Source organism: Acomys russatus, chromosome X, assembly GCF_903995435.1.
Source record: "Acomys russatus chromosome X, mAcoRus1.1, whole genome shotgun sequence".
NCBI lineage: Eukaryota > Metazoa > Chordata > Mammalia > Rodentia > Muridae > Acomys > Acomys russatus.
The window spans coordinates 105968905-105994723 of NC_067169.1; the positions used below are offsets into that span (position 1 = coordinate 105968905).

At 44.5% G+C, this 25819-nt stretch overlaps 1 protein-coding gene across 1 annotated transcript in view; it reads right to left on the minus strand.

Moving 5' to 3' along the window:
- The window catches only part of Gpc4 (glypican 4), a 113659-nt gene extending 103832 nt beyond the window's left edge, over positions 1–9827 (minus strand). Inside the window, exon 1 of the mRNA XM_051142242.1 lies at positions 9125–9827. Within this exon, the coding sequence (XP_050998199.1) occupies positions 9125–9284 (160 nt within the window). The 5' untranslated portion in view covers positions 9285–9827. The remainder of the gene's footprint in view (positions 1–9124) is intronic.
- Positions 9828–25819: the final 15992 nt, after the last annotated feature.

The following is a 25819-nucleotide window of genomic DNA, read 5'->3' on the forward strand; positions in this document are numbered from 1 at the left end:
CCTGGACTACAATCAAAAGGCCTGGTTGAGAGGGAAAGGAGAAGGAGAAGTGGGGAAAGAGAAAGGAAGGTGGGCGAGAGAGGGAGACAAAGGCGCATAGGGGTTCATGGTCAATGCAGCACTGTGGGGACACTGGGTATTCTCAGTAGGCAAAAGGACAAAAGAGCTGAACTCCTCCCTCCCCTGCCACTTTCCCAGAAGTTCCAGCGGAACTCTCTCAAATGTACTTTCTGAACTTTCATTTCAGAACACATCAAAAACAAAGGCTCCTGTCCTGAAATACACCAGCTCCCTCAAGTGTAAAAAAAGGGGGCTTTGACGGTCTGGAGAGATGGCTCAGAGGTTAAGGGCACTATTTGTTCTTCCTAAAGGTCCTGAGTTCAATTCCCAGCAACCACATGGTGGCTCACAACCATCTATAACGAGATTTAGTGTCCTCCTCTGGCATGCGGGCAGAATATTGTATAAATAATAAATCTTTAAAAAAAAGGGGGGGTGGAGCTTTGACGGTCTGGAGAGATGGCGCAGCAGTTAAGCTGATCACTTTAAGAGTGCATCAAAGGTCAGGCGTGGTGGCGCACACCTTTAATCCCAGCAACTGGGGAGGCAGAGGCAGGCGGATCTCTCAGTTCGAGGCCAGCCTGGTCCACAGAGTGAGTCCAGGATAGCCAGAGCTCTATTTATTACACAGAGAAACACTGTCTCAAAAAACCAGAACAGAATGCATCAAAAGTCCCAGAGCAACAAATTGTGTGTATACTGTGTTCAGCTTCTAGCCCCTCGCCATTTTCACATCACTTTACTTCAGTCACATGTCAAGTCTTAGGTTTCTTTAAAAAAATAAAAAAAAAAACAAACCCTTTCTGGGACACCCTCTACCTCCCAGCCAGCACACTTACAACAACTCTTCAGCCATAGGCTAGAAAAGCAGATGACCATGTCCTTTATCTCATCCTGTGTAAACACTAGCTACTTAATCTATCTACCTAATTTTGATGCAAACTCAAAAGCTTGATTCCAGTTTTACACCTCTTGGAATCCCTGGAGCCTAACATACTGCTCGGCTCAAGGACAACTTATGATGAAAGCTCTGAAGCCTTTGCTCCCAGCAGACTGCACAGGCCTTCTGACAGCTGTCTCCATCATTTAAGCCTCTCTACCAGGTCCCGCATTCCCAGCTGTGTCCTGCATGGCTGTGTTGGGGAGAAGCCCAGGGATCTGATGTACTTCTATTTCTTGATAAGATACTTGAAGAGAATAAACATGTGGCAAAGAGGACATTCAAGATGGGAATAAAGAGATTTGGGGTTATTTTATCAATAAAGAGAAAGGGAAGAAATATCACCAGGCACACTGACATTTAATCAATATATGACAAGAAAGCTGGATTCACCATAATTCTCTCTAAAGTACTTTCAATATCCTTATGTCTCTACTTGCAAAGAGTCAATGGTTCTGGTTTGTGCTTCTATCTTGAATTTAAAATATCTTTCCCTCAAATTACACAGGCATTCACTTAACCCCAGACCAGGCAGAATTAAAACAAATATGAACACTGTTTCAATGAAAGGTTTTGCCTGAGCCAATTTCATTGGAAAGTTCAGAGTCTCAGAAGCACAGAAATTCAGAAATGAGATGGACCTTAGACATTGTTAACAGCAGCAACTGCAGAACACACACACACACACACACACACACAAAATTAGCCAGGCCCAAAGGCAGAGACCTGAAATTCCAGGGACTACTACTTTCTTTTTCAAGACATAGTTTCTCTGTGTAGCCTTGGCTGTCCTGGACTCGCTTTGTAGACCAGGCGGGCTTCGAACTCACAGTGATCCACCTGCCTCTTTCTCTCTGAGTGCTGGGATTAAAGGTATGTGCCAACCTAACTGGCCTAGTTACTACTACTAAGGCAGGGGAACTTGAAGTTCAAGGTCTGCTTCAGCTATAGAGTGAGTTCAAGACCAGCCAGGGCAACTTAGTGAGATTCAATCCCTAGTACCACAGAAAAGGGGAGGGGGGCACAAGCCAGCCAGCCACAACCTAGCCCATCACATGGATGACTTTTTTGTTGACTAGTGCTCAGACATCAGTATGCTTTACAATCTCCCCCAAGCGATATTATAATACAAGAAGAAGTGACAAGAACTAATCTAATTCTGCATTCAAACTCTACATTCTAATTCCACCCCACCCCACTGCTTTTCAAAGAAAGAAAAACCTCACCAAAAAGTACTAGACACCAAAAATCTGTCACCGAATAAGGCTAGAACTACTCATTAAGAAAGCAGGTCCTCTCTGTGTACTTCTCCTAGGGCACTAGACTTGTTTTTTTTTTTTTTTTCTTCCTCAATTTATTTTCCATCTTTAATAAACCAGCATTCCTAGCTGGGCGTGGTGGCGCACGCCTTTAATCCCAGCACTCGGGAGGCAGAGGCAGGCGGATCGCTGTGAGTTCGAGGCCAGTCTGGTCTACAAAGTGAGTCCAGGATGACCAAGGCTACACAGAGAAACCCTGTCTCGAAAAACCAAATAAATAAATAAATAAATAAATAAATAAATAAATAAACAAACCAGCATTCCTACTTATCCTAAAATAAATAGACTGTATAAGTATTCTCAGTCCTGGTATCCCATTGCATAACTTTTTTTAAAACCTAAATTATGTATGTCTGTTTCCTTGTGTCCAAATGCTTTTATTGACTGATGGATTGAATGACTGATTAATGCTGGGGATGGAACCCAGACCCTTATGCATGCTCAGCATGTGTTCTATCACTGAACTACACACCCAGCCCTCACATGATCCTTTCTTTCCTGGCAAGGAACTCTGGGTGATTAAGCAGACACGATATCCCTTTAATGAAACCATACTGCTTTTCCTCTGAGAAGTTAAGCTCCACCTACCCTTTTCACCATCATAGTAACATGGAGGAAGTTTCAATCTACCTCACAAGATCCTCCTCCAATTATCTTTTGTCCCACTTAGCTTCTAGTTTGTACCTGCCCCGCCATACCTGGTGGACTTCTCCTGCCCTAGACTCTGTTTTGTGAGAGATGTCTTTTTTCCCTGAAGCAACTTCTTTCACTCTGCCAGTTAGTCATGCCGGGTTCCTTTTTCCCCCCTTCACTCAAGCAGCTGGTCTTTTTGATGTCTGGCACACATTTATCTGGGCTTCCAATAAGATGTTTTTACATAGTTTCCAGGCTTCCAGGAGGTTATTGACTTTTTTTTAACTCTTCCATTCAATTTTCCCCCTAATTTCGACCATTTGTTAGAGTTTCTTTTTCAAAAGTTGAATACCTGGTGATGGATCTCTTTCATTTTTTTCTTTCCTACCAGATTGCTAAATTAAATGCATCAGAACTTAAATATAATATTTTGAATTACCTCCTGGATGGAATGGCTTCACGAATTTTCTGCACTTTCATGTTCTCTCTAGTAAGCAACAGATGTTTAACTGAGTGGAATTGGAAATGCCAGCTCTTACCTGTTCACATCTTAAAGTATCTGCTTATTTATATAAAATACTCTGATCCTATTATATTTGGTAAATGCAAAATTTAGGGGGGGTTGTATAGGTTTTTTTTTTTTTTTTTTGGTAAAAAGCATAACTCATATACATTGAACCAGCTCGATGCTCTGGACCTAATATGGCAGTGCAAAATCATACCTGTGTAAAATCATAACCACTTTAATTGTCTGTTCCTTAAGCTGTATGTGAAGGCATTTAGAAAAACAGAATTCCGACTCTTTCCAAAATCTCCTACAATGAGGCCCTGGTGAGATGTCTCACCGGGTATATACATGCCTGCCTGAGCACCTGAGTTCAATCTTGGGACCCACATGGAGTTGGAAGAGACCCGACACTCCGACGCTGTCCCCGCATTCACAAGGGCACTTCACAGGCACCTCTACTGCCAATGCCTGCCATGCCACATATACACACAAAATAAGAAACAAATACAAAGAAATGTTAGTGCCCAACATGTCCAGTTATTAGTTTAATAATGGAATTTACTCCCTCAAGTCATAAAAATATTCTCAAGGTAACATCAATATATCATGGAAGTTTACTCTCAATTTGTTTCCACTTTTAAGTGTTTACATCCAAGATGTTGGAGTACAACAGAGCAATGGGATTGTTATATTCTGTGTAAGTATATGCTGTGTGTATGGCTGATGCCTCAGAGACCAGAAGAGGGTGTTAGATCTCCTGGGACTGGAGCTGCAGATGGTTGTAAGCCCCTATATGGGTACTTGGAATGGAACCCAGATCCTCTGCAAGTGCAACCAGTGCTCCCAAGTGCTAAGCTATCTATCTTTGTGACCCTATGGATGGACTTCTTAATCCTTTCTAAGCTCAGTTTCTATGAGTAAATTAAAGGTGATAGTTTCGACTATGTATGATAGTTGTGGCCTTTAAATGAGACAAAGTCCTTAGCATGGGGCTGAGCCGAAACAAAGCACACAATAGCTATTATAAGGCCAAAATGCATTTTTGTGAACCTATAGGGGAATAAACCTTGTGCTACATAAAATAGTTGATGTTGCAGGGGAAGCAGAGGAAGACACTTTGGACTAACTGAGACTAACACTGATGTTCAGAAAATAGAAAACTCCCTTTTTCCTTCCTCAGGCTAGTCTCCAGCTAATCCTGAAATTGCATGCAACCTGATGTGAATCAAATAAAAAGAGGAAAATAGTAATTACCCTGAATCAAACATGTTATATGTATACATTCTAAAAGAGACTTAACTGCATAAGCCAGAATGTTACCAAGTTCTTTTTTGAGCACACTTGGAGAACTGATGCTTTAACACAGAAGGGACAGGCACGAGGCCTCAATAAGACCCTCTCAAATGAAACACAGGGAGCTAAACTCATGGTGACAATAGAGCAATCACAAGGTCAATGACAAAATCCAACCCATGCTGGGCATGGTGGTGGCCCACGCCTTTAAAGCCAAGCACTTAGGAGGCTGAGGCAGGCAGATCTCTCTCTGTGAGTTCAGAGCCAGCCTGGTCACACAATGAGTTCCAGGATAATCAGGGCTACATCATAAGACCCTGCCTCAACAAATAAATTAATTTAATTAAATTAAATCCAATCCAGCTAAATCGAGGAGGGAAAAAACAAATCTTGAAAACATACCTGATCTTATTTACAATAAAATCTCAATCTCTCCCCACCTCCCACCCACCCCCATCCTAAAATAGCTTGAGTAATTCTCAGAATGCTTTGAGATACATACATGAGCATTTTTCAAGTGTATGTATACACTCACAAGTGCTTTGCTCATAAAGATAAACGGAACAGGCAACAAAGACTCCAAGATCACAGTGACCAGTACAAAGTTCTCCTCGGTATCATTCTATGTCACTGTGAAAAGGGACCTTTTACAAATTCAATACTATTCCTAACCAAATGTGACACTCTTCAAAGCAACTCCAGCAAGCTGTTAATAATGTGCTAGTTGTTGCATATCCTAATGAAAATGGTTAGTTTTAGATATTGGAGCCTGGGGAGATGGCTCAGGAGTTAAGATCACAGGCTGTTCTTCTAGAGGACCCAGGTTCAATTCCCAGCACCCACATGGCAGCTCACAACTGTCTTTAACACCAGTTCCCTCACACAGACACACATGCAGACAAAACACCAACGTGCATAAAAATAACTTTTATAAAAAGGCTTTTGGATAGCATATTCTTTTATACTAAGAAAACTATCATTTCGTCTTTAACACTCTAGTCCCAATCCCTTCTCTTTGTTTGGGTGTTTGTCCATGCTGGGGATTGAACCTAGGGTCTGGCACGTGTTAAGCACATGCTTTACCACTGAGATACCCCCAAGCCCACATTTCTCATCTCACTCACATGGAGTGCTTATCACACATCACAGTGCATTCCAAGTATATGTGAATGGCTTATCTCCCTGCCACCAGGCAAGGTGGTTTTCTTTTTGTGTGTGTGGGGGGGGAGGGGTCTCCTGCCCTTCTTGTTGCCTTTGAGATGCTAAGCACAGAATAGTTCACATAGCAGGCACTCCAAAAAGATATGGCCAGTGAGAGCTATTATAGATGCTTTTTGATCATGGCATCTGGGCCTGGCTAGTATTTGAAAAGTGTCGGAGTCAGACACATGGGCAGTGCAGGACCTCACCTGAAAACTCTGGCAGTATGATGTACTTACTCCTTGACACCCTCAAGAACACACCAAGATGGTCCCAACTATGACCTATAACTGAGAGTCCTTAAAAACATGGCATGTTCTCAAAGTCTTTCCAGACCTCTAGAATGCCAAGTGCAAGGCTATCAAGAATAAAACTTCGAGAAAGGGAGTATGGTACATCTGAAGGGGAGAGGGCTTGCCTAGCATGTTCAAAGCCCTAGGCTCAATCCTCATCCTTCTTCCCAGATAAAATAAAACCTTAAACTTGGATTAGCCTACAGTTTAGGAACTAGTCACCTAGACTTTGCAACCAGTTACTTATAAAAATCATTTCTGGCTTTGAAGAAAATACATCTCCAAGATAAGAGCTTGGTACCTAATTCATTCGGACCTAGCCTTAAGGCAAGTCATTACATTGATTCCCCACAACTGCCTCTCTAAACGGCTAAAATTATCTGAAGATAGCCCACAGAAGACAAGGCTAATGTGAGCAACTGGAGAGGCCAGGGTGATGGTAAAGATTACCCCGCTTCTGTACCGACCTTCTAAAGGTATTTGCTTGGGTCTGTCTGTGTTGTGACAGTGTCCTAGACTCAAGTGAATGCCTCTAACACTCCACATTTTTGAGCCATTCAGTCATGCATTTTTGTTATTGTTGAAAGTGGTGCGAAATTGCACTGCATGAGCTAAAGTCCTTGGTGGTCTTCCAAGGATTCCAGCTAAAAAGGCACTTCCTTTGTTCCTCAGGAGAATGCGGTCCAGTAGGTCATTCAAAAGGGGAAATAAAAGCAGCAGCCCTGGGAGGGAGATGAAGGACAAGACAAAAAGAATAAAATGTTTTGGGTGTGAGCACATTAGCTTCCATTTCCTGCTGCTGGTCACTAATAACTCCTTATCTTTTTTTGGGGGGGGGGCGAGTCCAGATAGACATTTATGCAAAGATGTACCTCAGGTGTTTTCCAGTGCTGATGACTATTAATACAAGGGAGCACCCAGCATCCCTGACCACCTTTCCAACTTCCTTTTCCATTAGATGCTGGCTGGGGAAGAAGCCCTGCCATCTCTGGAGACTTGAACACCACAAACTTGAAGAAACTGGGGAGGGCGATTTCATAGCCCACTCCCAAAATGCCGCTAGTCTATCTTAAAGGCACACATTGTTTGCACAAGCAGATGGAGGTTGTCACTTTCCCACTAAGCGCATAGCTGCATGCCTCCCTTGAGAACGTGGGAATGACAACTGTAACCTTCACGTCAATCATCTCTGAAGTACCGAGGCGCAAACTGTGCGGGGAGTGGGGGGTGGGGGGGTGGGGGGGGAGCACAAAGACCTCAGGTTTGACCTGCAGAGCCCCCAAGCTTCAGCGGCTGCTGGTTCAGTTCTCCTTTACTGGCAGGGCAGGAGGAAGAGGGAAAAGAAAGGGGGCTTTTCAGAGCTCTACAACCAATAAAATCCTGAGGCTGGGAGGACAGACTTGAGCTCCCAAAAAGACAGGCAGCTGAAGGGCAAACAGCCTTTCATCAGCAGCCTGTGAGTTACTTGACAACTGCCAAGGTGCAGTGGATGCCTGGGCTACTACCAACAATTTCTTCAGTTCTATTTCTAGACGGGAGGCTGGTTACACTCTAAAAGTGCCCAGCAACTCCCCTCAATTACTTTTGTAATTTATATGTAATTGATGACTGCACTTAATCTCCAAGGTTATTAATAGCCCTTCCAAAAGATGACCCCCAAGTCTCCCTAAGCCGTTGGAAGTGCCTAGTTAAAATTACAGTATTTCCTTTGCTGGTTGCCGCCCCCCTGCCTGCCCCCACCCGGGGAACCAGTACAGCAAGGCAAAGGCACACTCAGCACACTTCCATGAAAGGTTCGGAATGGAGATTTGGCCTTCGGGGCTTGAATCTCTAACTCCTCCGTTAGATTAAGCTGGCCAACAGCCAGTTAGAATCGTGACTCTTTCTGAGCCCCCGGGGTGAACAAGCTACCTGTGCCACTTCAGGCGCTAGCCCGCAGTGCTGTGCGCAACAGTTGGCGGCTTCAAAAATCGAGTACAACGGGAAAGGAGGACTCGCCCAGGCACTGCCACCAGCAGGCCTGGTAAACCTCGCGACCAGGAGGGGAGGGAATACTGTGATGCTGCCTCCCCAAGTGCTCTATGAGGGCTTCCCCAAATACCCCAAGCAGCGCCCCCCCCCCAAGCGCTGAAATCCGGTGAACTTTTTCAGAGGCATAGCCATCTTCATTTGCATAACCATCTCCAAACTGAGATTCAGGTTTCCTGTAATCAGTCCTTTCAAAGGTCTGTAATTGAAAGTGCAATTAACCCTTAAAATGAGGTGAGAAAAGAGAAAAGCAAGGGAAATACCCTTTTTATCCAACACCCTCCGGAAAGCTGGAGACTTCCCAAAAGTCAGAATTTGGAAGAAGTGGAGAGTAAAGCGGTCCCTTTTTTAAAGGTGACTTCTAAAGCCCTTGAAGCGCCTAAAAACTAATCCGTGTCAGCCATGGAAAGAAGGTGGGGGAGAGGGGTTTTAGAACGTCAATGAACCACTCATTCAAGTCGCACGTTTTGCGCCCCTAGGAATCTGCAAACTCCTGGAGGTTCCCCACCCCGCCCCCACTCGGCCTCCTCTTCACCCACACAACAAAGCGGGGAACCCAGTAAAGAATTCAACCCGGAAAAGGCAAGTGAGCCCATGCCACGCACTTTGAGGGCCAGAGTCCTTAGTGGGCTTCCCGGGCTGAGAAGACATAGGCGGGGTGGGGGGGCAGCAAAGTACCGGAGTGGCACTGAGAAAACCGGCGGCGCCCCTCCAATCTTGGTGCCCACTCCGCGGCGGAGAGGGCTCCCTCCTGCCGGTTTCTCCCTCTCGGCTACCTGGTGTGGAGTGGGAGGCCGCCCCTTTCCCAGGGTGCCCACCGCTCGGTAATGGGGGGAGGATTCCCACCTACCATTGATCTCATAGAGAGGGGCATCGTTCTTGTTGAAGCCTTTGGACACGTAGAGACGCCGCACTTCGGAGCAACTTTTCGACTTGAGCTCCGCAGCCAGCAGCGAGGCGCTGAGCGCAGCCAGGGAGCAGAGCAGCCCGAGCAAGCCTAACCGTGCCATGGTGCGGACCCTGGCGGACGCGCTCCCACCTTTAGGGGACAGAATGAGACCGGATGGAAAGCAGCGCTGCAGGGCTGGCAGAGAGGCGCGGAGTCGAGGACTCACGAATGGAGTGAGAACCGAAGAGTTGGAGTTGGTAGCGAAGAAGGAAGAGGGCAAGAGGAGGAGACGCGGGCGTAAAGTGGAACTGGGCCTCGCGTCAGGCAACGGTCCCCGGTGCCAGGAGACCGGCTCGGGTGGGGTACAAGGAAAAAGGCGTGGAATGGCCCCGGGACCCAAGGGAGCTAGGGCGAAGATCAGTAACCTCGGGGCTCTGAAGGCTAGAGATCCCAAGCCAGCTGGCTAGGGGCGGAGGGGCTCAGGGAAAGAAGGGAAGGTGGCAGGCTTCGCAGGAGAGCAGAGTGTGGGCGGCGTCGGCGGCTGATCGCTGGCGCGGGGCTCCCGCTACCCAGCGCTGCTCCGCTCCCCCAGCTGGGCTCAGCTCACTGCCCTCGGCCGCACGGTTGTGCCCTTCTCAGCTCTGCCGCTGATTGACTGGCCCGGCTCGCACAGAGAACCTCTGCAAACTTGGCCAAGCGGGGCGGCCCTTGGGAGGGAGGGGGCGGGCACGAGAGGGGCGGGGAGCAGCGAGCCCGAGACAGGCGGGAGCACGCAGGGCCGGGCCGGGCCGGGGGAAAACCTGGAAGCTGGGTTGGATCTGGAGCGGGCCAAATTCACTTCCTAGGGGGCCCGCATGGGGCGCGCGGCTCACCCTCTCAAGACACGCCCTGCTGGACTCCTCCCTCCTGCCCTCCTTCTCAAAGGCAGGGAGCCTGGCCCCCCGCCAAGAGAGAAAAGACCAGTTTTTTCCAGCTTAAGGTCTCAAGTCCCAGAGATCTTGGTGGTCTGGGTCTTGGGGCCTTAAGCCCCTGTCTGAGCTACAAGCCCTTGCCCTTAGCCACCTGACAGGCTGTGCCCGCAAGCCAAAGTAACACGGAGCCCTCCAGCCCCAACACCTGCCTCACTGCTGCTGCCCAGTATCCAGGGCCACTTCTAACCAGCATCTGGGCACGAAAGGCACCCTCTCTTGTTACTGGCATTGTTTTGATCCAAACAGCGGAAGGAATTGGAACTCACAGCTGGCTTGAGAGGCTCACCTGGCCTCTGGCGACCTGCTTCCCATCACACAGTGTTCACTCACGAGCACAGGCTTGTCCTGACCTCTAGCAATCATTTTCTCAGCCCCCTTCATCCCCACACAATGTTCAACTCGCACTCACAGCCTACGTTCTGCAAGAAACATAAACTCTGAAACTGGCCAGACAAAATAACTTAGGCTCGAGTAGATGGAGCTAAATCAAGGTAGCTTGGGAGATCTTTTGGCCTCACACTGTCCTGTGCAGCTATAAGAACTGAGGTGCCGCAGAGAGAAAGGAAATGGCTGATAATTACCACTCACCTAAGGGCAATGGGTCCAAAGACCCCGGGACTCTTGAACGAGGGAATCATGGTGGTCACAGGGAATGACAGCCCCCATTTCCGGGTCCTTCCTTGTCTACATTTAGCCACAAGAGAACTGGGAATGGGTGGGTCTTCCCACCTTCCAAGCTTTGTCAGATTCCATTAATGAGTGTTTTTGAAGCTCCCAGGGCTCCTTTAATGAAGGGAACCGTGCAGATTGTGAACTTGTCATTACTGTTGTTATTGTTACAATCTGCTTTAAGAGGTTAGGGTGAGAAGTGCCTCAGACACCTCGGGAGTGTGCTGGGAACTGGGCAGATGAAAAGGGCTGGGGCTTATTATTTGGCTAGACTCTCAATTCCCATAAAATTACATAGGGTGAAGATATGAACCATCATTACAATTATCGCCCTCAGAGGGTTTGTGGAGACTTCCTCCACTGTTGTTTGGAAACCACGTTGAAGAGGTTGGCCATGAGGAGCTGTAGGAAACAGTGGGGCTGTTTTGAATGCCCACTGCACACTCCTCTGCGTTATATTAACTCTTGTAGAACAGCAGCCCTGAGAGACACACTGCAACTTGTCTGTAACTGGCACTTAACGATTTCTTTTCTGATTGTGACAGGCTTTCTCCAGGACCGCCAGAGCTGTCCCAAAACTCACTCTGTAGACCAGGCTGCCCTTGAACTCAGACATCCACAGGACTCTGCCTCCCAAGTACTGAGATTAAAAGAACCTGCTCCTCCACATGCAGCTGAAACTCCCAAAACTTTTGAGGTCTGGCAACACATTTGAATTATGCAAACTCAGCTCCATTGAATTTCCTGCCGTCTTCAAGGAACTTTTGAATAGTCCAAGTAATCCTTAAACTGCTAACCATGAGGTCTTCTGGGCACTCTAACTTTCCTTGATGCATATGTAAGGATACTCTTCACTAAGGGAAATATGAGCTGGGATGCAACCAACATTAATAGTAAAATGAAATTCCAAACTGGGTAGATGGATATGTGGTGCACACCAGAAGGTGTAGGCTGGAAGATCAAGCACTCAAGACCAGCCTCAGGGACATAAGGAATACGCCAATAGCCTGGGCTACACATGACCCTCTTTCGAAGTAAAATAAAATAGAATTCAGTGACAATAAGAGAAAGAAGGGTTTTCCTAAACTATAAAAGGGCTGGATTGGAACGCTGCCTCTCACAGCAAGAGGGACTCATTTTGTGTCCCCCCTCAAGTCACTGATGCTCTTCCTCTTAGTGTATTATTAACCAAAACTTGAGCCTTTTTTTTTTTTTTAACCAGAAACAGTAACCTCTGGCTATGGGCAGATCTGGACAAGTCTGAACTTTACCAGGGAAGGCAGGAACCTCAAGCACTGCTCAGCAGCGGCTCCCACTTCAAAGCCTCCTTTCATTTAAATACAAACAGGGTGAACAACTGGCAATCTATGAAACAAATATCTCCCAGAAGGAAGCTTTTCACATGGCCCTCCCTCCTTTTCCTCTCCCTTCCCCCACCCCAGCTCCACAAAGGAGGCTGGAGTTATACCTACACCGGAAGGAATGTACAAGGGAAGACTTTCCAAACTATTAAACTTCACATGCCTTTAGTCTGCTTTGGTTTTCACTTCTGTTTTTTATTATTATAGTGGATCTCTGTGAGTTCGACACGAGCCTGGTGTACAAAGTGAGTTCCAGGACAGCCAAGGCTGTTACATAGAGAATCCCTGTCTTGAAAAGGCAAAAACCAAAACCAAAACCAAAACCAACCAAACGAACAAACAAAAACAAAATGAAAGTCCACACACTTGTAATGTACTATGGAGGGTGCATGGCTCACTGGCCAGCCAGATTGGGTAAATTGGTGAGCTCTGAGCTCTAGGTCCCAGTTACAGACCCTGTCTCACAAAGCAAAGCTCCTGAAGATTAACACCCAAAGTTAACCTCAGACCTCCATATGCACACGTACAAACACCTACAGCTGCACATGCACACACAAATAAAATACACAATTCAGTGACATTTAAAGCAATCTAACATTATCCAATCATCACCATAACTAGTTCCAGAATATTGTCATCATTCCAAAAATAACCCACATACTAACAGTACGATTTTCCCACTTGAACTCCCAAAAGCCACCAAATTTGCTTCCTGTTTGTAGGATTTTGTCTAGTCTGACATTTATTTGGTTTTTAGAGACAGGGTTTCTCTGTGTAGCCTTAGCTGTCCTAGACTTCCTTTGTACACCAGGCTGGCCTTGAACTCACAGAGATCTGCCTGCCTCTGCCTCCCTGTGCGCAGGGATTTACTTACCACCATGCCCTGCTTAGTCTGGCTATTTTGTATGAAGAGAATTATACAGTGTGAGGAATTTTGTCTGACTAGCTTCATTCAGCCACAAGTCTCAAGGCCCATCTATGTGGTAACATATTTCAGCATTTCCTTCCTTTTAAGGATGAGTACTATTCCACTACACAGACATACATATCACAATGTGATCCTATAGTACCTTACAATTTGCAAGATGCTTCCAGGTATACCCTCATACCTGAAAAAATGGAGGTGTCTCTAGGGGCTTAGAATGTAACTCAGTGATGGGATACAAGCTTAATGTACTCAAGGTCCTGATCCAATTCCTAGCATCCTTTCAAACACAGAGGACATTTTTAATTTTGTGTCATTATTTAAATTCATCACGTTATAATGTCACACTCACACACACACACACACACACACACACACACTTTGAGCATATCGCCTTTTATTGAATTCCCCTCCCATTGAGCCTTTCCTTCTCAGCAAGTTCCTCTCCTACTTTCAAGTTTCTTGTGGCACGGGGTGTGTGTGTGTGTGTGTGTGTGTGTGTGTGTGTGTGTGTGTGTGTGTGCGCGCGTGTGCGCATGTCCACTGCATTTAATTAAGGATGCCTGCATGAGCATAGGTGGAGGATTATAGGTCTAGCTTCTGACATTCTTAGGAGACAGTTTCATGGTAAAGTCTTTGGGTTTCTTTTTAAATAGAGGCAAGGAAACCAAGTCTTAGGTTATGTAGGTTGTTCACAGCCACAGAGCTCTCTGCATAGCTGAACCACCAAGAGCAAAATCAAAGACCCCTGTCATAATCCCATACTACTTCTGGTCATAAAATACAGTGCTCTTGGTCTCATTTAGGGTCAGTGGTAAATATGTAACTTCCCCAGATCCCTTGCTTCAGATTAATAATGGAGACTGGACTTCATACAATGTGCCAGATAATGCTTAGTTGTAAGGGAAGGGAAGATGTATAAACAAAGGCTACTTAGATAGAATGCACTTATAGAATACTTGATTTTCTCAGGTGAGGGGTCAGTCATCTAGTGGGGGTTGGGCACATATGCTGTCCTCCAAGCAAAGAGAGTAAGTTAAATCAGGTCCTTTTGAGCAACTGGTCAGCTCCCCCACTGTCAAATACAAAGATGGGGAGGAAAAAGACTGATTCCTTCCCTAGTTATGCTAAGTTGTTGGCATGAGCCAACAAGAACATGTCCTTCTCTCTCTCATGCATGTCATGGATTCTTTGCACCCTTACTGGATTTGTCCTCTGAATACACTGTCATTCTTCTTCCTTCCACAGACAATTCTCTCAGATTCATCCTTCAGATCAGACGGAGTACTGTTCTTCTAGAAAGCCTGCCTGGGAAATCCCAAGCAGAAGTAGCAACAGCTCCTGTCTCTAGACCTTCTAAGCAAGTAACTTTGTCCCTCTCCAGAACCCATACTGTCTGAGAATTCTTCCAGCTCAGCACTTCCAGGAGCTATTCCAAGAACTGGGCATTTTCCCAGGGAAATAAATGACCTCTATTTGAAATCTTGTGATTTTATTTATTTATTTATTTATTTATTTATTTATTTATTTATTTTGTGATTTTTCAATGTGAGTAACTAGTTCAAAACTGGTAACAGTTTGTTTGGACAGGACTGAGAACGTAGCTCAGTTGGTGGAGTTGAGCCCTGTGTTCAATCTTTAGCATGCCATAAACTTGAGTTGATGAGACATGTCTGTAAACCCAGGATATGAGAAGTAGAGATCGGAGAATCAGAAGTTCAGGATCATCCTTGGCTACAAAATGACTCCCAGGCCAGTCTGTAATGCATGAGACTCTGACTAAAACATTTTCTAATAAAATTGGTTGGACAAAGTCAACATATTCTCAGACCTTTTTGAACAACCAAGCAAGCTATATTATGTGACTTGTTCGTTTGCACAAAAGTTGATGTAGTGTAGTGATATAGAGAATTTACCTAGAATATGTGAGACTCTGCTTTCATCCCCAACTCTAGGGCTGGAGAGATGGCTCAGAGGTTAAGAGCACTGCCTGCTCTTCCAGAGGTCCTGAGTTCAATTCCCAGCAACCATCTATAATGAGATCTGATGCCCTCTTCTGGCCTGCAGGTGTACGTGCAGGCAGAGCACTGTATACACAATAATAAATAAATAAATCATTTTTTAAAAGTGATCTAGGAGCTGGGGATGTAGCTCAGTTGATAAAGTGCTTGCCTTGTGTACACAAAGCCCTGAGTTCAATCCCTCGCACCACACACACACAAAGGATGTCATTGTGTATGCCTATAAACCCAGATGAAAGCAGGAAGAGCAGGAAGTTCAAGGTCATCCTTTGATACATAGCAAGTTCAAGGTCAGTTTTGATACTTGATGCTGAGATACTTGTTCTTGTTTTGTATTGGAGTTTCTCTGTGTAGCCTTGGCTTTCCTGGGCTCCCGCTGTAGATCAGGGTGGCCTCAAACTCAGAGATCCTCCTACCTCCTACCTCCCCAAGTGCTGGGATTACAGGTATGTGCCGCTGTGCCCGCCTTCAAATATTGTTTTCAAACAAACACATAAATAAATCTTTGGTTCTGTAAAGACTTTGGACATGGATACGAGAGGCCTTAATCTAGGAGTGAAAGGAGAACCTACATGAACATGGAGCAGCCATCCCAGTTTGCTCTTCTTGCATGTTGGTGGCTACGTTTAATCCTTTGGAAATGAAACTGGCATGGAAGTGGGTCTATTGTACTGTATGGGATTGACATAGTAGATAATTTACAGCAGGAGAATTTCACTCACCAGGGCCTTCAAGGCACTTAGGCACACCCTCCCCACAGCTAGACTTTATGGAACCTGCTTCTCTGCAGCTAAACTGACAAAAAACAAAGCGTACCTACAAAGCCAACAGAATGCCTTAAATGGCCTTAGGAAAAGTCCTTAATAAAGCCAGACGTGGTGGCCCAAGCCTTTAATCCCAGAACTCAAAAGGCAGAGGCAGATGGATCTCTGTGAGTTTGAGGCCAGCCTGGTCTACAAATCAAGTTGAGGACAGCCAAGGCTACACAGAGAAACCCTGTCTTGAACAACCAAAAACAGAAAGAAAGTTCTTAATGGAGGGCCAACAGGTTTGTGGTCTTGAACTTCAGCACTGAAATGTTGCAATGATTTCTTCACCTCCCTTTTCTCCTCCCCTACCACCCCCTCTCCTTTGGGCATCACCATCATCTGCAGTCTTTATGTGAAGAGACAATATGCATTTTTTAAGAAGGCCCAGCAGGGATCAGGCATTTCTATTCCAAAGAGATAGCACAGATAAAAAGAGTTGGAGAGCAGGTCAGACAGACTTTGACATTTGTCATTTTTGAACCACTGATGGGCAATGTCTGCAGAACCGCTGCTGTTCCTGCTGCTCTAACAATAATGCATTCAAATGAGCAGGAGACTGAAACCTGCACACACATTCCTTCCTGGCAGAGAATGGAATCCAAGACATGCAGCACAGAGGGGGTGGCTTTCCCCATGTCCCTCCATGCTAACAGATGCACGCTTCTCTCAGTCAGGCTGGTTTTCTCTGATCATTGTAACTGGCATTTTCTTAGTAGTTCTCGGAAGACCTGGAGCCTTCTGGCAGACACGAGGACATGAGGTAGGTTCTTTTCTACTCCTCCTCATATCCACGACTTCCGAGAAAGCCCTAGTTTGCTTCCTTTGAATTCAGGGATTTTTTTTTCTTTTTCTTTTTTTCCTTTTTTGTTTGTTCGTTTTTGCTTTTTGTTGTTGTTGTTTTTCAAGACAGGGTTTTCTCCATGTAGCTCTGTCTGGCCTCAAACTCAGAAATCTGTCTGCCACTGCCTTCCAAATGCTGAGCGATGCACTTACCATCACTGTCTGACAATTTTAGGGATTATTTTAAAAACTGTATTACATGCCTGTAATCCTAGCACTAGAGGAGACAAAGGTACGTGGATCTCTGTGAGTTCGAGGTCAGCCTGGTCTACAGAGAGAGTCCAGGACAGCCAAGGCTACACAGAGAAACCCTGTTTCTAAAGAAATTGAGAGCCAGGGATGAGTCTTGGTTGGCAAGACTTCCCTGGCATGCATGAAGCCCTGGACTCAATCTCCAGTACCACATAAGCCAGGTGTGGTGGTAAGTACCTGCAATCCTGGCAGTGTGGAGGTAGAAACACAAGGGCCACAAGTTCAGTATCATTTGTGGCTACATAGTAAGTTTGAGGCCAGCCTGGGCTACATGAGACCCTATCTCCAAAATACAAGCAAACAAACAAGCAAATACCTTTAAAAATTGTCTTGGGGAATAAAATGCAGGGGGTTGTGTGTGTGTTATATAAACATTTTACTAAATGAGCGACATACTTACCCTTAAATAATCTAGTCTAATTTATATGTTTCCCACCTCTTTTCCAGAATATGAATTCATAATTCTCTACTTGTCTCTTTCGTGTATGTACATGTGTGTGGTTGGGGATAGAACCTAGGGACTTGGACATGCTAAGTGCTGTACCACTGGGCTACATCCCCTTCTACCCACACAAACCTTTCTGCATTTTACTTTAAGAACTGATCTTGCTGAGTTACCCAGGCTGACTACAAACTTGAACCCTCCTGCCTCGGCCTTCTGAGGGGCTGGGATTACAGGCAAGTGCCACCATGCTGGCAAACTACTTGCCTTTCCTAAAAACTTACAAGTGATTGATTTTGAAAATATGCTGAGGTTAGTCAATATTTTATTCACTCAGAAGAAAGAAATGTGAGGAAACCTTCTGGGGTTCTAGAAATGCTCTACATTTTGATCCAAGTGGTAGTTTCATGGGAACATACATGTGTAAAAAAATTGTCACTTCAGATTTATGCATGTCACCATATGCATGGCATTCCTTAATATAAAATGGGGGAAATACAACAAACATGATTATGACGTATGTGTACATACGTATATACATCCTGTACTTTATCATTTAAAACTATTGAGATGATTATATAGTTTGAGGATTGTTTAGTATTTTATGAGTGCATATAAACTTTAATCACCTAAAGCTACAAGTATAAATATGTGTATTCATATGTGCATATAGGTAAAAATGCTTCTATGCAACCAAATCCTATGCTTTTGTGCCTACGTGTGTGTGTGTGTCTGTGTACATATATGTTTAAGTGACCATAACTGTCCTGGTAAAGAGAAGCTCTTGTTTTTCTTTCTTTTTTTCTCACCAGTCTAATGTCCCCTGTTTCATTTTTTTAAGCTTCTTATATCTCAATTAAAACAAACCTCCTTCTTACACTCAGCTTCCAATGTTTATCAATGATCTGCTCTCTAAAATTCATAGTTTTGGGACCTCCTGCATGGGTATGAGAATGAAGGGGATCACTAGAAGTCAGAGTTAAGTTACCATGATCTTTCCAGAATACCTTAGGAGCTGGAAAATCTGGAACGGCAAATGTAATCATATCTGAGAAAGAGTTGAAAATTGAAAACAGCTGTAGAGGCAAAAGCATCATGGCATCCAAGCAAGGTCATTACCAGTTACAGAGCCAAGAGTGGAGAAGCAGGTAGGTGGAAACCAGGTAAGTGGAAGACTCAGTTGGGGCTCATAAGGAAAGAGGATCAGGTGTTCAAAGTCAATTTCGGCTAAATAATGAATTCAGGGCCAGCCTGGGCTACATGAGATCCTATATCAAAAAATAACTAATTCTATTGCTAGACATAGCATCTCTTGGCTATTGAGGAGGAACAGGCGCATGATTGTCATGCTGCTTAAAGTAGTAAGCTTAAAAAGCTGGGCGAGGTAGAGCACACCTGTAATCACAGCACTCAGGAGGCAGAGGCAGGTGGATCCTTGTGAGTTCGAGGCCAGCCTGGTTTACAAAGCGAGTCCAGGACAGCCAGAGCTGCACAGAGAAACCCTGCCTGGAAAAAAAAGTGGTAAGTTGGGCTGAGCCTGGTGGTCCATGCTTGCAAATCTCAACTACTCAGGAGGCTGAGGCTGGAGGATCTCAAGTTTGAGGCTGCTGGCATCGCCTGTACAGTGAATTCAAGCGCAGTGTAGCCAATTTAGGAAGACTCTAGTCTTACACATCTGTTGTGTGACAAACTTTTCCTGGGCAGACACAGCACACCTGTCTACTCCTTCAGACAGGGAGCCCAGGACAGACTGAAGTGGGCATACCACCAAAGTCCAATACACATGTCTACTCACCCCGGATAGGGAAGCCAAGACAGACTATAGTATAAATACCACCAAAGTCCAAAGTGGTGAACCAATGAGTTTTATTGGGGTTACTTACAGGAATGTGGGTGAGGAGCTACTTACAGGAGTAGAAATGACTCAAAGACAGCTGCATCACCAAGGCCCACCCCAGCATGAGTGGTGGCTCACAAAGCTGGTGAACACTGTACAGCCTGCAGGCAGCTCACCAGGATAGAGAATGTATTCTTTACAGGTGACTCAGTTGGTCTAAACCTCTTCCAGGCAGCATGCCTAGTTTCTGCTTCTTCCAAGCAACTTGGCTTGTCTGAGAATATTCTTTGGAGCATGGCTTGTTTACTCTTGAAAAAAAGGGGGCTAGTGAATCTGGTCAGTTTTAGGGACTTCCTGGCGCTATTTTAAGTTGTTTACCTTCTGGCTAAAGGAGCTTTCCTAAGGATAAAATGTTTCAGTCTGCTGGGAAGCTGCCAAACAACATCATCTCTGGGACTCTACCCACACTTGATGGATGTTGGGGATAAGGGACCGTTTTAAACTTCAGTGGTATAGCCACTGCTAAATTGTTTGCCGCCCTGTAAATAACTCTTCACCCATACTTCTATAAAGAACTCTAATGGGACTCAGTGGATCGTTTAAAAAGAAAAAGGACATCAAAGTAGCAGCTGGGTGTGATGGTGCAGGTCTTTATTCCAGCACTCTCTAGAGACAGAGGCAGGTGGATCACTGGGTTTGAGGTCAGCCTGGTATACAGATTGAGTTCCAGGACAGCCAGAGCTAAAACAGAGAAACCTTGTCTCAAAAAACAAACAAACAAACAATCAAAAGACATCAAAGTAGAAGAAGCCTAGTTGGGAAGAGAAAGGGAAAGAGGACTAGCAGGAGTGGGAGGGGGATAAAAGAGGGTAATGACAATTTAATATGATCAAAATACATTGTATAATGTATGAAAATATAATCATGAAGCTCATTATAATGCATAATTAGTGTATGCTAATAAAATATTGCTCAATGGTAGCCTATTTATCAAGCATATATAAATCCATAACTAGTACTGCAAAAAAATAGAATAAATAAAAATTAATAGTAATATGTTAGAACAGTCATCTACTCTGACCTGAACACTATAAGCTGTTGCATTTTGACCACTCAGTGCTGGTTCAGCTCCGTGTTCCTTTGAGGCTAGTGGAAGTAGTTGCTATCTGACCCCAGATAACCTCTTATCTCATATATACTTCTCCAAAATATTTTTGTGTAATCTTTTGAGTGCCCCTTGTGGGTTATGCAGTATATATATATACATATTTTTTTTTAATGTTTTGAGAGCTTTGTTTGGCTGGCTTTTGTTTTATGGTGTGAAGATGGAATTCATGGCTTTATGCATATTGGATGAGAGGTCTAACACTGAACTACACTACTTCTATCCTATGTTATTTCTTATAATTACCATGATGTCGTTTGATTGACAAGCAACAATCAAATTAAACAATTACAGCAATATACTATAATAAAATTTATGTAAATGTATTTTATCTTGAAACTTTTTTTTTGTATTTTTTGTTTTTTTTTTTTTTTGGTTTTTTTTTTTTTTTTTTTTTTTTAATCTGTGAATTTTTTTTATTAATTTTTGAAACATTTTGTAAATACTTATTTTTAGGCCTGGACGTGGTGACACACACCTTTAATCCCAGCACTCAAGGAGGCAGAGACAGGTGGATTTCTGAGTTCCAGGACAGCCAAGGCTACACAGAGAAACCCTGTCTCAAAAAACCAAAACCAAAACCAACTTATTTTATTTATTAGTATTGTTACTGTATGAGTTGGCGGGGGTGGGGGACTCACGTGGGGGTGCATGTGTATCACAGCACACATGTGGAGATCAGAGGGCAACTTCCTTTCTTTCCACTATGGTTCTGGGGATTGAATTAAGGATGTCAAGTTTGTGCAGAGAGTGCTTGTACCAATTGAACCACCTGGCTGGCCCTCAAAATCTGTCCTTCTTGTAATGTAATGGTGCTGAGTCATGCAATGTCTGTGAGGTGAAGTTAATGATGTAGTCATAGTCATGTGATTGTTCGGCTTCTCCATCTATCCATCCCTAGGGAGCTATTCTGAATACCATAATAAAACTCTTTATTATCCATCTCCACCACAGCCTGGAAATTAATCAGCCCTTGTCCTGTATCCATGCTGCATTGGCTACCTACCCATTAGACACTTGATAGCCATCTCAGTGATGAGATCAACTGTGTGCAATGTTAGAATGTGAGATTTTGTTTGGTTTGGTCATTCAGTGATCAGTGGGTAACATGGAGTACTGCTGCTATAAGCATGTGTACGCATGCATTTGTAAAAGTACTAATTTTCAGTTCTTTTGGGTTTTGACATTCTCTATTGTGGGATGGTTTTATGTCATTACTCTCTGGGGCAGTAGTTTGAGTAGTCTATCTGTAGTATGGTGAGCAGTCATATTTTAAAAAAGAAAGAAAAGTAGATTTTTTTTGGTTTGGGTTTTGGTTTTTCAAGGCAGGGTTTCTCTGTGTAGCCTTGGCTGTTCTAGACTCAATTTGTAGACCAGGCTGGCCTCAAACTCAGAGTGAGCTGCCTGCCTCTGCCTCCTGGGTGCTGGGATTAAAGGCATGAGGCACTACTGCCCGGTGAAAAGTAGTTTTATTAGGTAGAGAAGATACGCCTCCCCCAAGACACTATTGACAACCTATAGCAGCCACTATGTATGTAACAACAAGACTTTGGGGTTTTTTTCCCCTTGAGATAGGATCTCATGTAGCTGTGATTGGTTTTTAGCTTGCTATGTAGTTGGGGGTGACTTTATTTCTGATCTTCCTGCCTCCACCACCTAAGTGCTGCAATTACACAGATGTATCACCACTACCAGTTTAGATAGTGCTGAAGATGGAGCCTGGACACCTGTGCAACATGAAAAAAAAAAACCACTCCACCACCTGAGCCACATCCATAGCCAAGTCATCAGCCTCATACATGTTTTTTTTTTCTGACTTTTCTTCCCCCATGCAATGCAAAGAAAGTCATATGGATGCTTTTCATATTTTATACTGTTACAGCAGATGTCACCATCAATAATTTCAACATCTAGACCATTATCAGATTGGTAGTGTTGGCCATGGAAACTGAAGCAGCAGTGAAAACACAAATGCCTTAAAAGTGAAAATGGCCTGGATGTTGGGGCCCTGAGTTCAATTCCCAGTACTGCAAATATAGATAAAATAAGGTAAGATTGCTTATCTGTGAGCAATGCTCAGCCCCAAACTCATAAAGCCAGCTTTTTCCTGAGAAATAATGATTAGTTGATCTCGAGACTCTTTTATCTTCACCCCTTGACTGATTCCCTGAACTCCAGAAGTGCCCGTACTAACCCTGACCTTAGCCTGCACACAGGAGGAAACAGTCCTCTCATATGCCTGGTAGCCTCTCTATTCATCTGGTACCCAAAGACGTACTGTACCAAGATGAACTGTGACCCAGCCTCTCTGTGCATCTCCATGTGCCCTCTTTGAATTCCATTGAAACATTAGTTGACAACTAGGGAAACTCACTGGACAACATGCAGCAGGGACCCATTAAAACCTTGCTTTGGTGGATACAAAAATATACTCATTTTCACAGATTTAAATACATCTTGATTCTCTGCAAAGGCCTGCATGACAGATGGCTTCAAAGCGACTCACATTTACAAACAGCACACAAAAATATTATTTAGCAGATTCTCGAAGAGTTCTTCAGAGCCCTCCAGAGCCAGTCTTTTTCTCCAGCTCTTTAGCTTGTAATTTGTGGAAGCTTATGAAAATGTCTCTGGATTTCCTAACAACACCCATGTCTTTCCTGGGCTTCTAGAATAGCAATGTCCTAGAGCCACGGAGTTGGCTCAAGCATTATTTTAGAAAATGTCACCTAGGCTTGAAAATTAGCAATCCTTGGGACTGAAGAGATGGCTCAGTGGTTAAGAGCACTGTCTGCTCTTCCAAAAGTCCTGAGTTCAGTTCCCAGCAACCACATGGTGCCTCATAACCATCTGTAATGGGATCGAGTGCCCGCTTCTTCTGGTGTGCGAGTGCACATGCAGGCAGAACTTTGTATATATAATCTCTACACCAAACCCTGCAGGAAAATTACAAGTTAGAAGCAAGCCAGAGCTATATAGTTTGGGCTACCCTCAGATATAGAGTAAAAACCTGTCTCAAAAAAGGAACAACAGGCACACGCCTTTAATCCCAGCACTCGGGAGGCAGAGGCAGATGGATTGCTGTGAGTACAAGGCCAGCCTGGTCTACAAAAGCGAGTCCAGGACAGCCAGGACTGTTACACAGAGAAACCCTGTTTTGAAAAACCTAAAAAAAAAAAAAAAAAAAAAAAAAACAAGAAAGAAAGAAAGAAAAAAGAAAAATAAAAGAAAAAAAGAACTTACTGGAATGTCAAAAGGCTTGGTTCTTCTGAGAAAGGATGATGAAGGTGTAAGATGGGCAGAGGGAGAAGAGTGGAAGACATTACAGCTTGTAGAGAGAATGGAAAGGAAGGAGCAGAGGAACTATGAGATGAACCTTTGGGTTAACAGTATAGCCTTGTGTGGGCGGAAGAAGGAGTGCTTGGCACAGCAGCCAAGACATCAGCACCCACCAGGTTACGGAGGCTGCCTTGCTTCCTTTACTCTCAGCCTAATCCTAAAACCAACAAGATTTATGGCATATTTAACACATGGATTGACAAGGAGGAGAGAAAGTCTGGGCAGAGCCCCGTTTCTGATTCATAGCACAACTGTGGCTTGTCGGCACTCCACAAGGAGTTGGTGCATTTTCAACTCTTCCACTGAAATTTTTCTGTTTTTTTCCCCTCCCACTCATGTTCTAGAATTTTATTTATAACACTTTTTGGCCTGCTCTTTAAAGTGTGTGTGCCTCTGTGTGTGAGAGACTGAGAAACTAAAGTACTCTATTAAGCTTGGAGCTTCTGGAAAGCAGGCCCTACATACATTCCAAGTATTATAATTATGATCCATTATGCATAAGGAGCAGCAATATAGACAGTGCCCCTCCCCCTTCCTGGTTCTGGTGGCATCATCTTGCACCTGCCTCCTAAGCACAATGCGAGTCTAGCCACAGCTTCTGGTCTGGTCCCAGGAAGGCTGCTTGATCCCAGGGGCCCTAAGGCTTTCTGGAACACTCACTCAGACACTAGAAGGGGCTTCTGAGTCCCCAAGCTCAGTTCTTTCTGTCAGAGAGGTCTAGAGAGACGCAAGACCCTTCATGTGTCCAAGGAGAAAGAGGTCACTAGCATCCCCAAGCTTCAGAAGAATGGCAGAAAGCCAGTCCTTTGGCCACACTGAGGCCAAAGGGACCCCAACCACGTTCCCTGGGGAAGAGCTGTATTTTAGGCATCCACCTAAACCTGGACAATCAGATCTTTTCATGGGGTGGTCATTCTTGGTACAGTGCGGGACTACCCATCCACAGGCTTTTCCTCTGGTTCACAGGGAGGTAGGGCACTTAGAGTGGCCTGGGGAGCAGCCTCCTGCTCAGAGTTTACTCATTCACTGCTACAATGAAATGCCACGGCTCTGCCCTTTTGTTCATAAGTAACCTTGGGGAAATTAATCTGAGTGTCATTTTACTCCTGTCGAAAATGGGAATAAAAATATAGTTCCTTTCAGGACCAGGGAGATGGCTCAGTGCTTGCTGCCAAACAAACTCTGCAAGAGGGAGCTAGTTGCACGCCTGGAAAGCCGGAACTTAGGAGGCAGAAGCAGAAAGATGACAGAATTCAAGGCCTACCTGAGCTATACAGCCAACTAAACCAAGTCTGAGCCATCAAGCTCCTAACAAAGAAAAAGCCATGATGAGTCTATCTAAATATCTAGTACTTCAAACACTGCTTTAAATTCATATCCCAACTGTGTAAACATTCTGCTGTAGGAAGACGGGGTTGAAGAGCAAATCTTACAAGCTCTGCCATGTACATGGTCTTGCTTGTTGTGAGCCCCCTTCAGATTCATTTTTGTCAACCCACAGAAGAGCTCCAAGTTGGACAGAGCATTCTGGCAGTTTTCACTGCTTCCAGCTTAAATGGAAAAAATGCCTTTTTGGTTTGGAAGATGGATGTTGCTACACAAAACTCAGGGTCTTAATTGTCTTTATTTATTTTGAAGGCCATCCTTGCTACTGGAATAGCTTATCTCAAATATTAAGAGACTCCTGGAGGTAAGATGGCAGACGCAAAGCTCCATACAGCAGCCGTGATAATTATTACTTCTGTTGCAACTACAGAGCAGGAGAGAAAAGGAAGCTCTCTGGGCTAGCCATGTGGCTCAGTTAACAGAGTGATTGCCTCACATGCACATGAAGCCTGGGTTCAGTCCTCTGCGCCACACAAAACAGGTTCAGGGGTATAAGCTCATAATCCCATCTTGGAAGCAAGAGGATCAGAAATTCAAGGTAAGTACTAGGGCTTCAGACAAAGAAAGAGAAGCGAAAAAGAGGAGGCCTCTGCCGTTGTTATCTTGGCCCGCAAAGCTGAGCTCTGAGTGGAGATCCTT